The following is a 14,448-nucleotide window of genomic DNA, read 5'->3' on the forward strand; positions in this document are numbered from 1 at the left end:
AGCAACCAAACATCGAGTGCTAAGTACGATCCTGTCCTAACGTAGTCCTCAAAAGCAGTCTTGGGACAAACCGAGATAATCTAATCGACAGGGAGTGCACGACCCAATCAAGTTGTCCTTTTCCCTTTAATTTCATTTTTAAAAAAAGACATTTCGTGTAATAAGCTAGGTTACCGCGGTCCTCCAATGGAGTGGGTAGTCAGTGTTGCCTTTTGACGCGTGAAAACGACACATGGTGTCGCTCAACGTGAGAAGTTATCTCGGTGTGTGGCCCAGGTCTAAGGTTTATTACTTTGGATCTCGTTTATTAAGCCTGTATCGGAACTTCGGTGTCATCAGACAACATAGTAGAGCAGCTGCTTACGGGAGAGTGTCACTGGATAAGTCAATTGGGAGTAGTCGAGATGAGGAAAACGGTAACACTATGACGGCACTGTGACGACAAATACGGATTGTGTTAAGGTGAGGTATTTAATTCTTTCTTTGAAAACCGTTTGATGGTCAATAGTGTTTGTGTGTGTGTGTGTGTGTGTGTGTGTGTGTGTGTGTGTGTGTGTGTGTGTGTGTGTGTGTGTATCTGTGTGTATATGTTGGGGAGCGGGGAGCTATTTTATATGAACACACGTAATGTGAGAATTCATACATACGTACTATAGAAAAATGGTGAAATAGTGTAAGTTTATCACCCCTATCAACACAATTAGGTTAATAAAGAGGCGGGACTTACGAGTTTAACGTCCATCTCCGAAGAGACCGAGCCAATTGAGAAAATCGTGTAAAGTGCCTATTTTCCAAGGACATACAACATCGTGCCGAGCTGAGGCTCGAACCCTCCAAAATCGCAATCTCACGATTACGTGTCAGGTAGCCTAACCACTGGGCTACCGACGCAACCATATGCAGATAGATAGATAGATAGATAGATAGATAGATAGATAGATAGATAGATAGATAGATAGATAGATAGATAGATAGATAGATAGATAGATAGTGTACGAATATATTTTTGGGGTTTAATTTTACTAATTTTAGGAGAGCCACATTTTCAGTTGGATTCAGGGTCTGTCGAAATAAGGCAGTAAATCCACACGGGTAGTAAACCTCTACTGCACAATAATGATAGCGGTATGCTGCCCTGTAGTTTTAGACAGATCGATAATGAAAACTGTAGCCAGAGAAACTGGGAGACAGAGATAGATAGATAGATAGATAGATAGATAGATAGATATAGATAGATAGATAGATAGATAGATAGATAGATAGATAGATAGATAGATAGATAGATAGATAGACAGAGAGAGATAGAGAGAGAGAGAGAGAGAAAGGGAGAAAGAGTGGAAGAGAGATAGAGAGAAAGAGGAGAGAGAGGAAAGGCGGAGGGAAGGTGGAGATATAATATAGATAGCTAGATAGCGAATGAGATAGGTACATTATAGACACACACACACGCACGCACACACACACACACACACACACACACACACACACACACACACACACACAGACAGAGACAGATAGAAAGAGAGACACACAGAGACACACAGAGAGATAAAGAGAGAGAGAAAAGGGAGTGGAGAGACAGAGAGAGAGAGAAAGAGAGAGGGGGTGGAGAAAGAGAGAGAGAGAGAGAGAGAGAGAGAGAGAGAGAGAGAGAGAGAGAGAGAGAGAGAGAGAAACAGAACAAAGCAATAAAAATACCCTCAAGTTAAACATTGTTATCTCTATCAGTCACAATAACAGACTAAACAAACCGTGCAATACAACACCCCTCACGGGAGACGCCACAAAAGCCCTGGATTGCACACATGAGTTATTACCTATTGTGTGGCCTGTTTTCCGAAAGACGCTTGACAATAGACGTAACATGCGTCCCCGCCCAACCCAGAAGACACAGTAAATTATAAGTCACGACAGGGTGGAATCAAGTGCTCGTTTAATTAATTTTTTTTTTTAGGGGGGGGGGGGGCATATGGAGCTTTTTTGTCTCGCTCTTGATGAAAAACATACCCACCTATCTTGAAAAGAAGTCAAGATATTTGTGATTGAAGAAGGTAGGGATCGCCTGGAGTTGCAGGTAAAATTAGCGAGAAAATGGCCGCCGCAAAAGTTTTAAGAATTCCTTAGCTTGAGTGTCCTTGGAAACAAGCAAATTTACCTTCTTTTTGCCTTTTATCAACACTTCAGTAAAATCCACATAGAAATGTGTATTTAAATTTGCATTGAAGGTGTTGTGGCGAAATGAAAATTTGATAAAAATTGATTTTCGGGCGGAAAATAGTCAGTTTCTTCGATTTCATTTCCTTGACGAGCGCATGATTTCACCACGACGCCTCAAAAGTCTCTCCAGCTGGTGTGTCAGTGTCAGTTATTTGTTCCGTCTCACTCAGCGAGTGGCTAAACGTGAAGCCGGGTACGGGATCATGATCGGGTTTATTTATCTATCGATCTTTACACCGGTAGATAACACTGCGTCCACGAGAGTCAATTATTATACTGTCTTCGGGTCTCGCGTTCAGCTGATATTCATAATGAAATATATTATACAGGCTATAAGCAACTTTTAAAAAAGTACAGAGCTATTCGTAAACAACTTTAAAAAGAACTACAGGGCTATCAATAGACAACTTTACTGTTTTTAAAACCTCAGGGCTATTCGTAGGAATCTTTAAAAAACAAAAACTACAGGGCTATCCGCAGACAACTGTTTTTAAAAACGACAGAGCTATCAAGAGACAACTTAAAAAACAAAAACTACAGGGCTATCTGTAGTATCCGTAACGCACAATTAATAACTGTACTTAACGGAAACCGCTATTGTGTAGCAAGTTTGGCGGGAGACAATAAATACTATAAAGGTGCTTAGGAAATGGGGTGCCTGCCATAATTAAAGGATTTAGGCACGGGGTGAGGACGGAGCGGAATATTGGAGTAGTAGTAGGCTAAATAGAATCTCCCTATGGTAATATGAAAAATAATAAAAAACAAAAACAAACCCGACATACACACACACACACACACACACACACACACACACACACACACACACACACACACACACACACACACACACACACACACACACACACTTCCATAAAGGAAAAAAGAAAGAAAAGAAAAGAAAACTAGACAAACGAAAAGAATAAACAATCAAACAGACAAACAAACAAAAAACGACCAAACAAAAGCAAACCATTCTAAAACAAAACAAAAAATAAAATAGATAAACGCAAATAATAGATAGTAAACACACAGCTAACGGCTGATTAGAGAGATTTTCAAGAATTTTGTTTCTCTGATCCTAAGTACGTGTCTGATCAAAATTTACTTATGTTTCGGATGCGTTTCATTGTAAGTAATAGTCGTATTTGTGAGGGTACATTATATTATAAAAGACGGATAAAGCCATGGATAGAAATATACATACATACATGATATATACATAGATTTATAAATCTATAATCTAAAGGAAAAAAATACATTTGACCAAATTTGGATGATACACGTATCATAGTAGTCGCACTCCGAAGACATTGAATCATTATCCGTTTAAAAAAAAAATTCTTGCTGCTTTCCTCAGAGCGAGTTGATCATTATTAGAAAAGCCTTCGGTTCAACACAGACGTTATTATTCCAGACAGTGTTTTAGCGGATTCTGACTACAGCATTTGTTTTACTCAGTTAATAAAATATTTTCTTAACTGAGCTCCTACCTAACAGAGACAGACAGAGAAAGAGAGAGAGAGAGAGAGAGAGAGAGAGAGAGAGAGAGAGAGAGAGAGAGGGAGAGGGAGAGAGCGTTCAATAAAATAGAAAAAGAATGAAAAAATAGAAGAATGCGTTGCTCCTTTCGGTTAGTAGACGTGTTTTACACGTCATTACCTTATCTGTATCACTGACGTACACTGCATACCTGCGTCTCTGGTGTAGCCATTAAGCTCTTCGCCGTTGCGCGCAGAAGACCAAAGTTCCATTCTCGATCGGGGAGAATTTTATCGAGTGTCTCGGTTTTTCTGCTGAGATGTAACACCTTTCTCAGCCCGTGTTGGTCATGACAGGCTAGGTCGGAATCATGCCCTCTAAATTATCTTAAATAGTGTCGACAATCATTATAATCATCACACGATGATGATGATGATGATGATGATGATGATGATGATGATGATGATGATGATGATGATGATGATGATGATGATGATGATGATGAAGATGATGATGACAATAATGACAATAATAACAATAACAACAATAACAACAATAACAACAATAATAAAAAACAACAGTAATAACAACAACACTAATAACAATAATATTAATAAAATAGTAATAATAATAGTAGTAACAATAACATTAATAATAATATTAATTTTTAAAAAAATAATAACAACAACAACAACAACAACAATCTCTACAGCATGTTTCATACGGTGTTCAACTGTCATTAGCCCAACAGTCCATAGCGCACTGTCCAACATGCTGGGCTTTCCGGGAAGGGGAAGGAGACAAAATACAAGCAGTCGATCAAGCGCTAAGACGCTGACAAACTGACAAGATCGTTGGCTTTGTATAGTCGGGTATCCATTCCCATCTGGGTAAAGTGAAGAAATTTCAGATAAATTGCCTTTCTCAGGGACACTACGTCGTGCCCTTGAAGAGGCACGAATCCATGACATTTCTGTAACGAGCCGGTGTAAGCTTAACCATTTTAACACCGATGCCGCGATTAGTAAAGTACATCTAAACACAAAGAGGGTGATAATTTATAACCGATAAAAATATCTTGACAATATAGTAACATTATGGGTTGGAACCAAAACTAATTTCTGTTCTAGTCAAATAGATAAATTGTTACTCTGGACGCCGATATTCACCGGTATCGACCCGTCACACGCAGAAGGCATGAGTTCGAGTCCCGTGTGGGGAGAACTTTTATCAACCATCTCGGACTTTCTGCTGTGACTTTGTATCCCTGTCAGCCGAGGCTGGACTTGACAGGCAGGAATCAAGCCCGCCTCCTAAATGTTCGAACTCTTTTCAAATGGTGAATAGAACTTCTACGTTAAGAAAACCGCCGATATTCTCCTTACTGAGAATATAATTATTGTCTTTCCAAGTAATACGGGTATAAAATCAATGCTAACGCTTTCATTTCTGTCTGCAGAATCTGGCATAGAATTTCTCTGCTGAATGCCCCTACAATTGGAACGTCTGCAAGCATAATGCGTCTGACACTGACGTCACCAAGTCTTGGCATCTACGTCACTTCCCCTGGGACTCTGCCTGGAGGACATGAGCAGAGCTGGCGGAAAGGTCGACAGGCTGTGAAAAGTGCTCCCGCAAAAGTGAGTGCAACAACGATAAAAAGTTAACCAAAAAAAACAACACAAAAACAATGAGATTGAAAGAGGGTAGTTTGATTGTTTGCTTGTTTGTGGTGTGTGTAGGTTTGTTTTGTTTTATTGTAGGTATTTTTTACTAACTGACACAATTCAGATCATTTAAATTTAGGAGGCGAGCTTCGACCCTACCTGCAGGGCCAACCCGAGCTAAAGGGATAAAACGTCCCAGCAGAATGATAGACACTCGATAAAAACTCTCCCTACACGATAATCGGGCTCTTGTCTTCTACAGTGTATGACGGCGAAAAACCTTCCAGCAATACCACAGACATCAGCTTAGATAGACAGACAGACAGACAGATAGACAGACAGGCAGACAGACAGGCTGATAGATAGATAGATAGATAGATAGATAGATAGATAGATAGATAGATAGATAGATAGATAGATAGATAGATACCTCCACTTTTAAATTTCTAACCGATCTTTTGTAAACTAAAAATAATTTGACTTCAGTGTTTTTCTTCTGTATTTCCATGAACTCAGAAATTAGTTGAAAGAACAAGAATAAACGAAAAAAAATCTTTCTGCAACAAAACGATTATTAATCAATTATACAAGAACTAAACGAACCAAAGTCACGGAATATATTAAAAACCATTAGGGAAGACAAAATATATAACGAACTGAACTTTCAACTTCCTACCCTAAGTCTATCTCTCTTCTGTATTACTTTCTCTCTTTTGCCACTCTACCCCCAACCTCGCGGCATAAAAATACCTATTTGTAATGGTCACCACACCTAGTCCTGCTCTTTTGTTTTACTCGGCGAAAGACAAACAGTCTATTTGACCATGGCTTGCTAACGGTGTATGGAACAAAAATCCCCCCCCCCCCCTTTCCCCTCACTTTTCCCCCCCAACCCCATATCAACTATGTTTTAGCAATTAGCTTATTATGACCACTTGGGCAACTAGCACTCTCCCTTCCACCATTTTGCCTGGCGCACTACCTAGAAGAACAATTGAGTGCACGACCAAAGCAGGTCTACCACCTTTTCTCTTTTCTTTTTTTTTGTTTGGCTAGAGTGGGCGAGTGTTGGGCTGTGTTAATGATTGGCCGATACGTGCCTGGAGCCAACGGTTCGGGGGACATTTTAACGAGCACCAATATTGAACGGCTGGCTCTTGCGAACCGGCCATGTGGAAAATGTTGCCGTCCGCAGAACAATGCTGCCCCCTGGTCACTCAGAGGGTCGGCTCAGGCAAATCCCCACTGAAAGTGGCCACTGAATCGTTTTAGACCTCATTTATTTTAAATAAGAGCTAACAGTTCCCAGACTGATCGAAGCATTATACAGGATAGACGGCCAAGCTTGGCTCATGAGCTGCCCGGGCCAAAAATAGTCGGTTGTTGGCGCGGTGTGAGGGGCAACATTTTCACAACGAAAAGCCGAGTGCTAGACCTTGAAAGCTTTATTAAGAGCCATACTCTTTGAAATTAGAAATGGTATGATATTATAACGTTGGTTTAAAGCCATTTCTAAAACTGAACGATTATTTAAAGAGGCTGAACATCAGAACTTGACACCGATCTCCGACTTGTCTGAGGCCATTGAGGCGAGAGCCTTGGACATTTCTCAAAGAACTCAAGGACAGATAGACATAGGGCTTAATTCGCATCAACTGCAGCGAGGTTAATGAACACACAGGGCTACAAATGAAACAAAGATAGTATGAGAGAGAAGAGAGAGAGAGAGGGGGAAGAGAGAGGGTGTTGGGGGAAGAGAGGAGGGGAAGAGAGAGAGGGGGAGAAGAGCACGTAATATTTATGTCTTTATTGTATGAGCTCGTAGTGCGCCAGATTTAAGTGGGTGTAATTGTATGTGTGTGTGGGGGGGGGGGGGGGGGTTGGCGGGGTTTTTTGTTGCTTTTGTTTTTTTGTTGGGGTTGTTGTTTTTTAGCAAATGTTTTACGGCACTCGCAACACTGTTTTTAGACAAAGCACACGGTTCCCAATTCTTTTTCGGCACCCCTCCCCTCCCTGCATCTTCATTTTTTCATTCATTCATTCATTCATTCATTCTTTCTTTCTCTCTCGATCTCTCTCTCTCCCTATCTCTTTCTCCCTCTCTCTTGCTCTCCATCTCTTTTTCTTTCTCTATCTCTCTGACATCTCTCTCTCTCTTTCTCTCTCTCTCTTTTTCTCAGACACCCAGTCTTCCTTTCCCTTCTCCTCTCTCTCTATCTCTATTTCTCTCCTCTCTCTCTCTCTCTCTCTCTCTCTCTCTCTCTCTCTCTCTCTCTCTCTCTGTGTGTGTGTTTTCATTTTCTCTACCACTCACACACACAATGTCGTAAACACCTACGTATACCTAATAAATACAGTATCAGAAGAAACAGCTAATTCAGCCATTGATGTTTCCTTTATTTATCACAGCATAATTAAACACCAAAAAAATCCCCTTTAAAAAGCGCAAAAGTACCCATAAACAGAAACAGCTATTCGAAAACCCCTTCCCGGTAGCCATCTATACTGTAATTTACAACCTCAAGCGCCCAGCGCGTGGCCGATGTGCAACGGTAGTGGAGGGCAAACAAAGAGCTCTTGTCGTCAAGACCGATCGAGACGATATTTTCACAGTTCTGCAGCTACATACACTGGGGCTTTTTACATCATTGCACTAACGTTACGGGAATAGCACAAGTGTTGGAGATCTGAGTCGTTCAGTAGCTCCAACTCGAAGCATTGGGGGAAGTGGACTAGTAGAATGTGCATGCATTACACAGAATGCGAGAGTACAGTCATTTTGTGACTGAAGTGTATCCTACTAAATTCCATTTCATCGCTTTTTTTTTTAATTTGAAGTACTTTTCCGTGCTTGGAAAGTTCATGCAGTTTTGAGAGCAGTAATGTGTTACTGCCATTATAATTCGCTGTTGTACAGGAAAGACTGTGGACATGGAGATCGCTCTGTTTGGTTGGTTTTGAGATCTTAACATCCCATCCTTCCAATATATACGTCCATGTATACATACATTATCTACGTACTGTTTAAAATAGAAATAAGAAGAAAATGTGCAACCAGTGTTTAATCGAAACACTAGTTCGCCTTCAGAACCACTCACATATCGGACATCGCACAGTGAACTCTTATTATCACACTGTCGATGGACCAACGTCACGGAGGTGATACTCATTGATAACGATGACCACTTGGCGATACACGAGCTTTGCACCTTACACCATGCCTAGGCCGGACAATAGAGCAGTCTTATTTGACAGACTTACAAGTACTTCTTGGCCTGTGGACCCTTTAGGGCTCCTTGTGCACCGAGCTCATGGTTCTCAGCGCCTGGAGCCGCTTCGTATGCGGAAATCGGTAAGGCCAGATAGCACTCCGCAGACTTGTGAATATTGATTATTCATTTATTTATCTATGTGTTTATTTATTCTTTTATTTATTAATCTATTGATTGATTTATTGATTCTTTTATTTATTTATTCTTTTATTTATTTATTTATTCATTCATTCATTCATTCATTCATTCATTTATTTATTTATTTATTTATTTATTTATTTATTTATTTATTTATTTATTTATTTATTTATTTACCAGGCCGCTTATTCGTCTGCTAGGTCCCAGCTGTATACATATAACTTTATTTTTATTTCGTACTGGGATTTTTTGTCAGGCTCTGCAAGACACAGTTAGTTGCAAGTCTACATGATGGCTTACCTGGATGACCACAGTCTGTCTGTGCTGTGTCAGTTGGCTAGGTTATGGTTAAGATTAGGATTAAAGCTAGGTTTAGGATACTGTTAAAGTAAGTCTAAAGGAATGGCACCTGTATAAGGAAAACCCCAACCTCCGTGCAATCTCTCTTTCCCGGTAACCTGTCCATAGAAGGTTCAGAGTTGCCGAGAACAACCTCTACAAGCCTGTCTTTGAAATGAATACTTTCGCCTAGTACAAGTAGAACCTTATATAATAAATCAATACGAAGATAATAACGTGGGTGGCTGGCGGGTGCTCTGGTGTGGTTTGCTTCTTCTTTCCTAACAAACATCTATCGTCCTTATCTCCCCTTCTCTCTTGTAACACCACTAATCTTCTGGCGCTCATATGACCTTATGCAGTTGCGAGCGCCGTAAAACCTCTACTAAAACTAAAACTGAAGAAGATAATAATATAGCTATAGACTTATCAAAACTTGTGTCGCTCTCAGGTCCGCCAGAAAAGCTCTGGATACTCCCGGCCGTCAAGTCGCGACCCCAGAAAGACACAGCATAGGCCGGTCAGTGTGGCCACCACCAGCACACGTCACATCCGGCGAGCCCAGGGGACGCCCGACAGAATCAGTGTGGATGACGTCGTGTCTCTGGCTCAGCACACAAGGGAGGTGACGTCACTTGAGAACAGGAGACAAGTGAGATACTGCTTTTATGAACTCGCTCTTTGCGTTTGTTTTGTAACCCCCCCCCCCTCTCTCTCTCTCTCTCCGACATCGTGTCCTTGGGAAAGACACTGTACACGAATTTCACATTTGGCTCGGTCCTTTCGGAGACGGACGTTAAATTTGGAGGCCCCGCCTCTTAAATAACCTAATAGTGTTGATTGGGGCGTTAAACCCATACCATTTCACAATTCTTTTTTTTCTCTCTCTCTTTCTTTCTTAACCCCTCTCTCTCTCTCTCTCTCTCTCTCTCTCTCTCTCTCTCTCTCTCTCTCTCTCTCTCTCTCTCTCCCTCTCTCTCTCTCTCTCTCTCTCTCTCCCTCTCTCTCTCTCTCTCTCTCCCTCTCTCTACGTGTGTCTTTCTCTATCTCTCTCCATTTAATTGAATGGTTACGTTTAACATCGGTTTCAGCGAAGTATTGTCACGAAAGGGTGGGGAGGGGGGGGGGCGAGGTAAAATCGCACAGATGTAAGAGCACACACAATATGAAAGGCCTTGTCTGATGTTCCTGTATTCCTTACAAAGCTGCGTGTGTGTGTGTGTGTGTGTGTGTGTGTGTGTGTGTGTGTGTGTGTGTGTGTGTGTGTGTGTGTGTGTGTGTGTGCGCGTGCGTTTGTGTGTGTGTGTATTTGTTTGTGTGTGTCTGTATGTGTGTGTCTGTATGTGTGTGTGTGTCCGTACGTCTGCTCCTAATTTTGTGTTTTATTACACCCCCCCACCCCCCCCAACCTCACCTCAACCTCTTTCTCCTTAGGTTTTGGAAGAAGCCCAAAAGACAGTCCGGCGCGAATTGCTCCCCGTGGATTTGTCCAGGCCTCATTCTGTTGTGGGGAACGGACTGCAGGCCATGACATCACCCATGCCGCTCTCAGCCAGGGACGGAAAGAGACTCAGCCAGGTGTGTGTAGTGTGTAGTGAAGGAGGTGGGCCGTATGTGTCGAATGGGAGGTAATTGTCCCTTTTCGTAGCAAACTAAGTTGTTATTTGCCCTTTGAAATAGCTAATAGAATTACCCGCTGACTTGAGTTGCAATAATATGTGCGAGAATCAATTCATTGCATGGTGGGTATATCTCTAAGAGTAGTAAGAGAGCATAACATTGTGTGTGTGAGTGTGTTTTTATGTGTGTGTGTGTGTGTGTGTGTGTGTGTGTGTGTGTGTGTCTGTGTGTGTGTGTGTGTGTGTGTCTGTTGGTGTGTCGAGTGATCATTCACAGTCAGTCGCACACTATTTCACCTCTCAACTCATATTCTGGTCTTCGTTGACTGTGAACACTAATAAACCATGTGGGGTTGTATGCAAGTGAGTGTGCGTGTGTGTGTGTGGGGGGTTGTGTGTGTGTGTGTATGTGTGTGTGTGTAAAAGATAGATAGATAGATAGATAGATAGATAGATAGATATATAGATAGATAGATAGATAGATAGATAAAATGGGAGGGGCTTGTCCGTCTTCAATTTCATCTCTCTTATAAGAACCTCTAAAGACGTTAAATATTGTATTGACTCACCTTTTTATCATGTACATATATTATTATGTGTAAAGTATGGATTCAACCCCTCATAGTACGTATATCGCACAAGCAGCACTAACGTTACGGTAGGACATATAACTCCAATTCAGAAAACAACTAAGCTGAGGGAGGGGGGTCAAATCCATACTCTGTATCGTACTTCTCGTATCTTGCAGAATTATATCTACAGGCCTTGCCGAGGGTAAAAAAACAAAATACACGTAGTGCGAACATGCTCTTCAACCTGAAACTCATTTTTTACTCCACTGGTCTAAGTTCACTTAATTGAACAGAAGTAGATGGTTACTGTTATCAAGCGCGTTTAGAGTGCTGTAAATTACAGAACTTCATCATCATCATCATCATCATTATTATTATTATTATTATTATTATTATTATTATTATTATTATTATTATTATTATTATTATTATTATTGAGGGTGCGGTGGCTGAGCAGTGAGTGCGCTTGTCTCCGAAGCGGAAAGTCCTTGTTCGAGCCTCGGTTCGGACACAGATTTTTCACCCCTCATACCCACCCAGCAGCAATGGGTACCTGACTTCGAGTTGGGGAAGTAAAGGCGGGGAAAGAAACTGGCCACCCTACCACAATATGCCGAAGGCCTTTCTAACAAGGCAATCCCCAATATCGAGATCGGATGCGGGAACAACTTTGCTTTTACTTTTATTATTATTATTAGAATTGACCGTGTAATGATTATTAGTATTGTTATTTTCATTATTATTACTGTTATTTCATTCTTATCATTACTATTGCTATAGTTATCATTTCTATGTTAGCACCATTATTGTTATTATTTTAAAAAAATTATTATTATTATTATTATTATTATTATTATTATTATTATTATTAATATTATTATCGTTGTTGTTGTTATATTGTTGTTAATATTATCATTGGTGTTATCATCATCATCATCATCATCATCATCATCATCATCATCATCATCATCATCATCATCATCATCATCATCATCATCATTATTATTATTATTATTATTATTTTTTTATTTTTTTAAAATTTTTTTTTTTGTCTCACTGCCCCAGATGGAGCATATACCTGTCCTGCTGCCCCTGCCAAGTGACCGGACGTTCATCCCCTCCCCCGACCAGGACAACACACGTCACATGACCACGCCCATTGACTTTGGCCGCAGCGACTCCGTGGCCAGGCAGTGCTGTGAGATCATGGGCGCCAGCACCTGTCGCGTCTGCCGGAAGCTGGAAAGTCGTCTGCTCAACCGCGAGAAGGCAGAACAGGAATGTCCACGCATGCGCATCTCGCAGCAGAACATCGCCATGACGCAGATCGTCAAACGGTTTTTCCCTTTCATGGACGAGGATGAAATCCAAGACAAGATAGCGCGAGGGGAGATCAGTCGATCCAATTTCCCGCCTCGCTGTGGAGCGTGTCGGCATCATGAGAGAGATAATGACGAGGACGGGAGCCAAGAGGGTGATACTGCAGATGATTTACAAAATAGCGGAGAAGGAAACGAGCCTAAGCAGATTCCGTCTACGGCGCACGGCGAGTGCGAAGAACTATCCAAACCCTCGAAAGCACCGACCCACACTTCATTCTACGTGTTGGCGAAATTGGCACTCCGACTAGGAGGGGAGACCAGTACTCCGCTCTTTTTCTCCGATCTAAAGCGGATGCAGACCAAGATCCTGAGCGGGGAGGTAGAAAGGAAGTCATACATGAAGCCCAAAAGGGAACTAGCCCGGATGAAGTCTGCCGTTTCCTCCGTGTCGACTGCAAGCTCTAGCAAGTCCACCCTTTCCAAAATCGGTTCTCGGCTCACCCAGACCCTCATGCCCACATTCGTCAGTCCACGGAAGGTGAAGATCATGGAGGAACCCAAGTACAAAGTCTTCTACGAGCCGCCGTTGTTGTCTAGGAGAAAACAGATCCCAAACCCGTCCTTTTTCGCGGGTTCCACAGATGAGTATTATCTACCTGAGCGGCTGCCTGACGTCATCGAGTTTGCCGACTCCAAGCGGATTTTGATGATGGAGAAGCAGATGCGGTCAGCAAGCTCAATGTCTTTGGCCTCCTCTATGGGTGAGGAGACCGACCTTAACAAATCTGGCAGTCGCACGGCACGTAGTGACCGGATTGGCTCCGCGAGGGAAGAGAATATACCCGAAGTTTCCACAAAGGACGGTGAAGAACCAAAGTATTCGACAGAAGAGCAGGTGTCGGGCATTAAGCAGCAGAGGGCCCCGCGTGTGAGTGCAGAAGGTGAACTGAGTGACCACGCGGAGGAGGTGGAGTTGGAGACAATACACGAAGCTCAGGGAAAGCAGCAACATCATCATCAACAACAAAATCAACAACAACAACAGCAGCAGCAGCAGCAGCAGCAGCAGCAGCAGCAGCAGCAGCAGCAGCAGCAGCAGCAGCAGCAGCAGCAGCAAGAACAACAGCAAGTGCCACAATCTCCACTACCACCACCACCATCTCCACAGCAACAACAGGAACAACAAGAGCAACAACAAATACAGCATCAACCCGAAAGCCACCAGGAAAACATAGGCTGTGACTCACCACCTGATATTTCGTTCTCCAAGACTGCAAAGAGTCCCGAGGAGCTAAACAGCTCGGGTCAAATTGAAATACATAACGACACAGATACAATGCCTGGTGAGCGTCATATTCCTGACCCTAACCTGCCGGTCCCCTCAACGCCTCGCACCGAATCTTCCTCTGGAGCAGACGTGAGAGCCGCAACCGACGAGTCTTCTTCTCCGGCGTCCTCGGGACACCGTGGCGACTGCACACCCTCATACACGCCTCGGAACACGGCGCAGGAAGTAAATGGACACACAGACTTCTCATATGTCCATGATGCGTCACCGAAAGAGATCGACCAAGACAACGCTCACAACGCCGTTGCTTCATCTGTGGCTGTTGAGGAGTTTGCAACAAAAGATATGAAGCCGTTGCTGTTGTTTATGACAGAACCGTCAGTTCCCGAAGGTACAGAATCGACTAGGCTGAACTCCACCGACCTAGAGCCCGAGATGAAAGATCTCTCGGAGTTTGTGAAAGATGAACTCACTGTAGCAGGGCCGACGTTAGTGCTCGAGTCCAATGGATACCTTGAAAATGGAGAAAACG

At 42.4% G+C, this 14,448-nt stretch overlaps 1 protein-coding gene across 1 annotated transcript; it reads left to right on the forward strand.

Annotated features, from left to right (window-relative positions):
• Positions 1-20: 20 nt before the first annotated feature.
• Positions 21-13,691, forward strand: LOC106011455 (the record flags this gene model as incomplete). The annotated part of the gene is made up of 5 exons (XM_013081212.1): positions 21-462; positions 5,159-5,339; positions 9,567-9,767; positions 10,550-10,693; positions 12,372-13,691. Coding segments are annotated over exons 2-5 (1,788 nt in total), but the record flags the coding sequence as incomplete, so codon positions are not given.
• Positions 13,692-14,448: the final 757 nt, after the last annotated feature.

Source organism: Aplysia californica, unplaced genomic scaffold (genome assembly GCF_000002075.1).
Source record: "Aplysia californica isolate F4 #8 unplaced genomic scaffold, AplCal3.0 scaffold00001, whole genome shotgun sequence".
NCBI lineage: Eukaryota > Metazoa > Mollusca > Gastropoda > Aplysiida > Aplysiidae > Aplysia > Aplysia californica.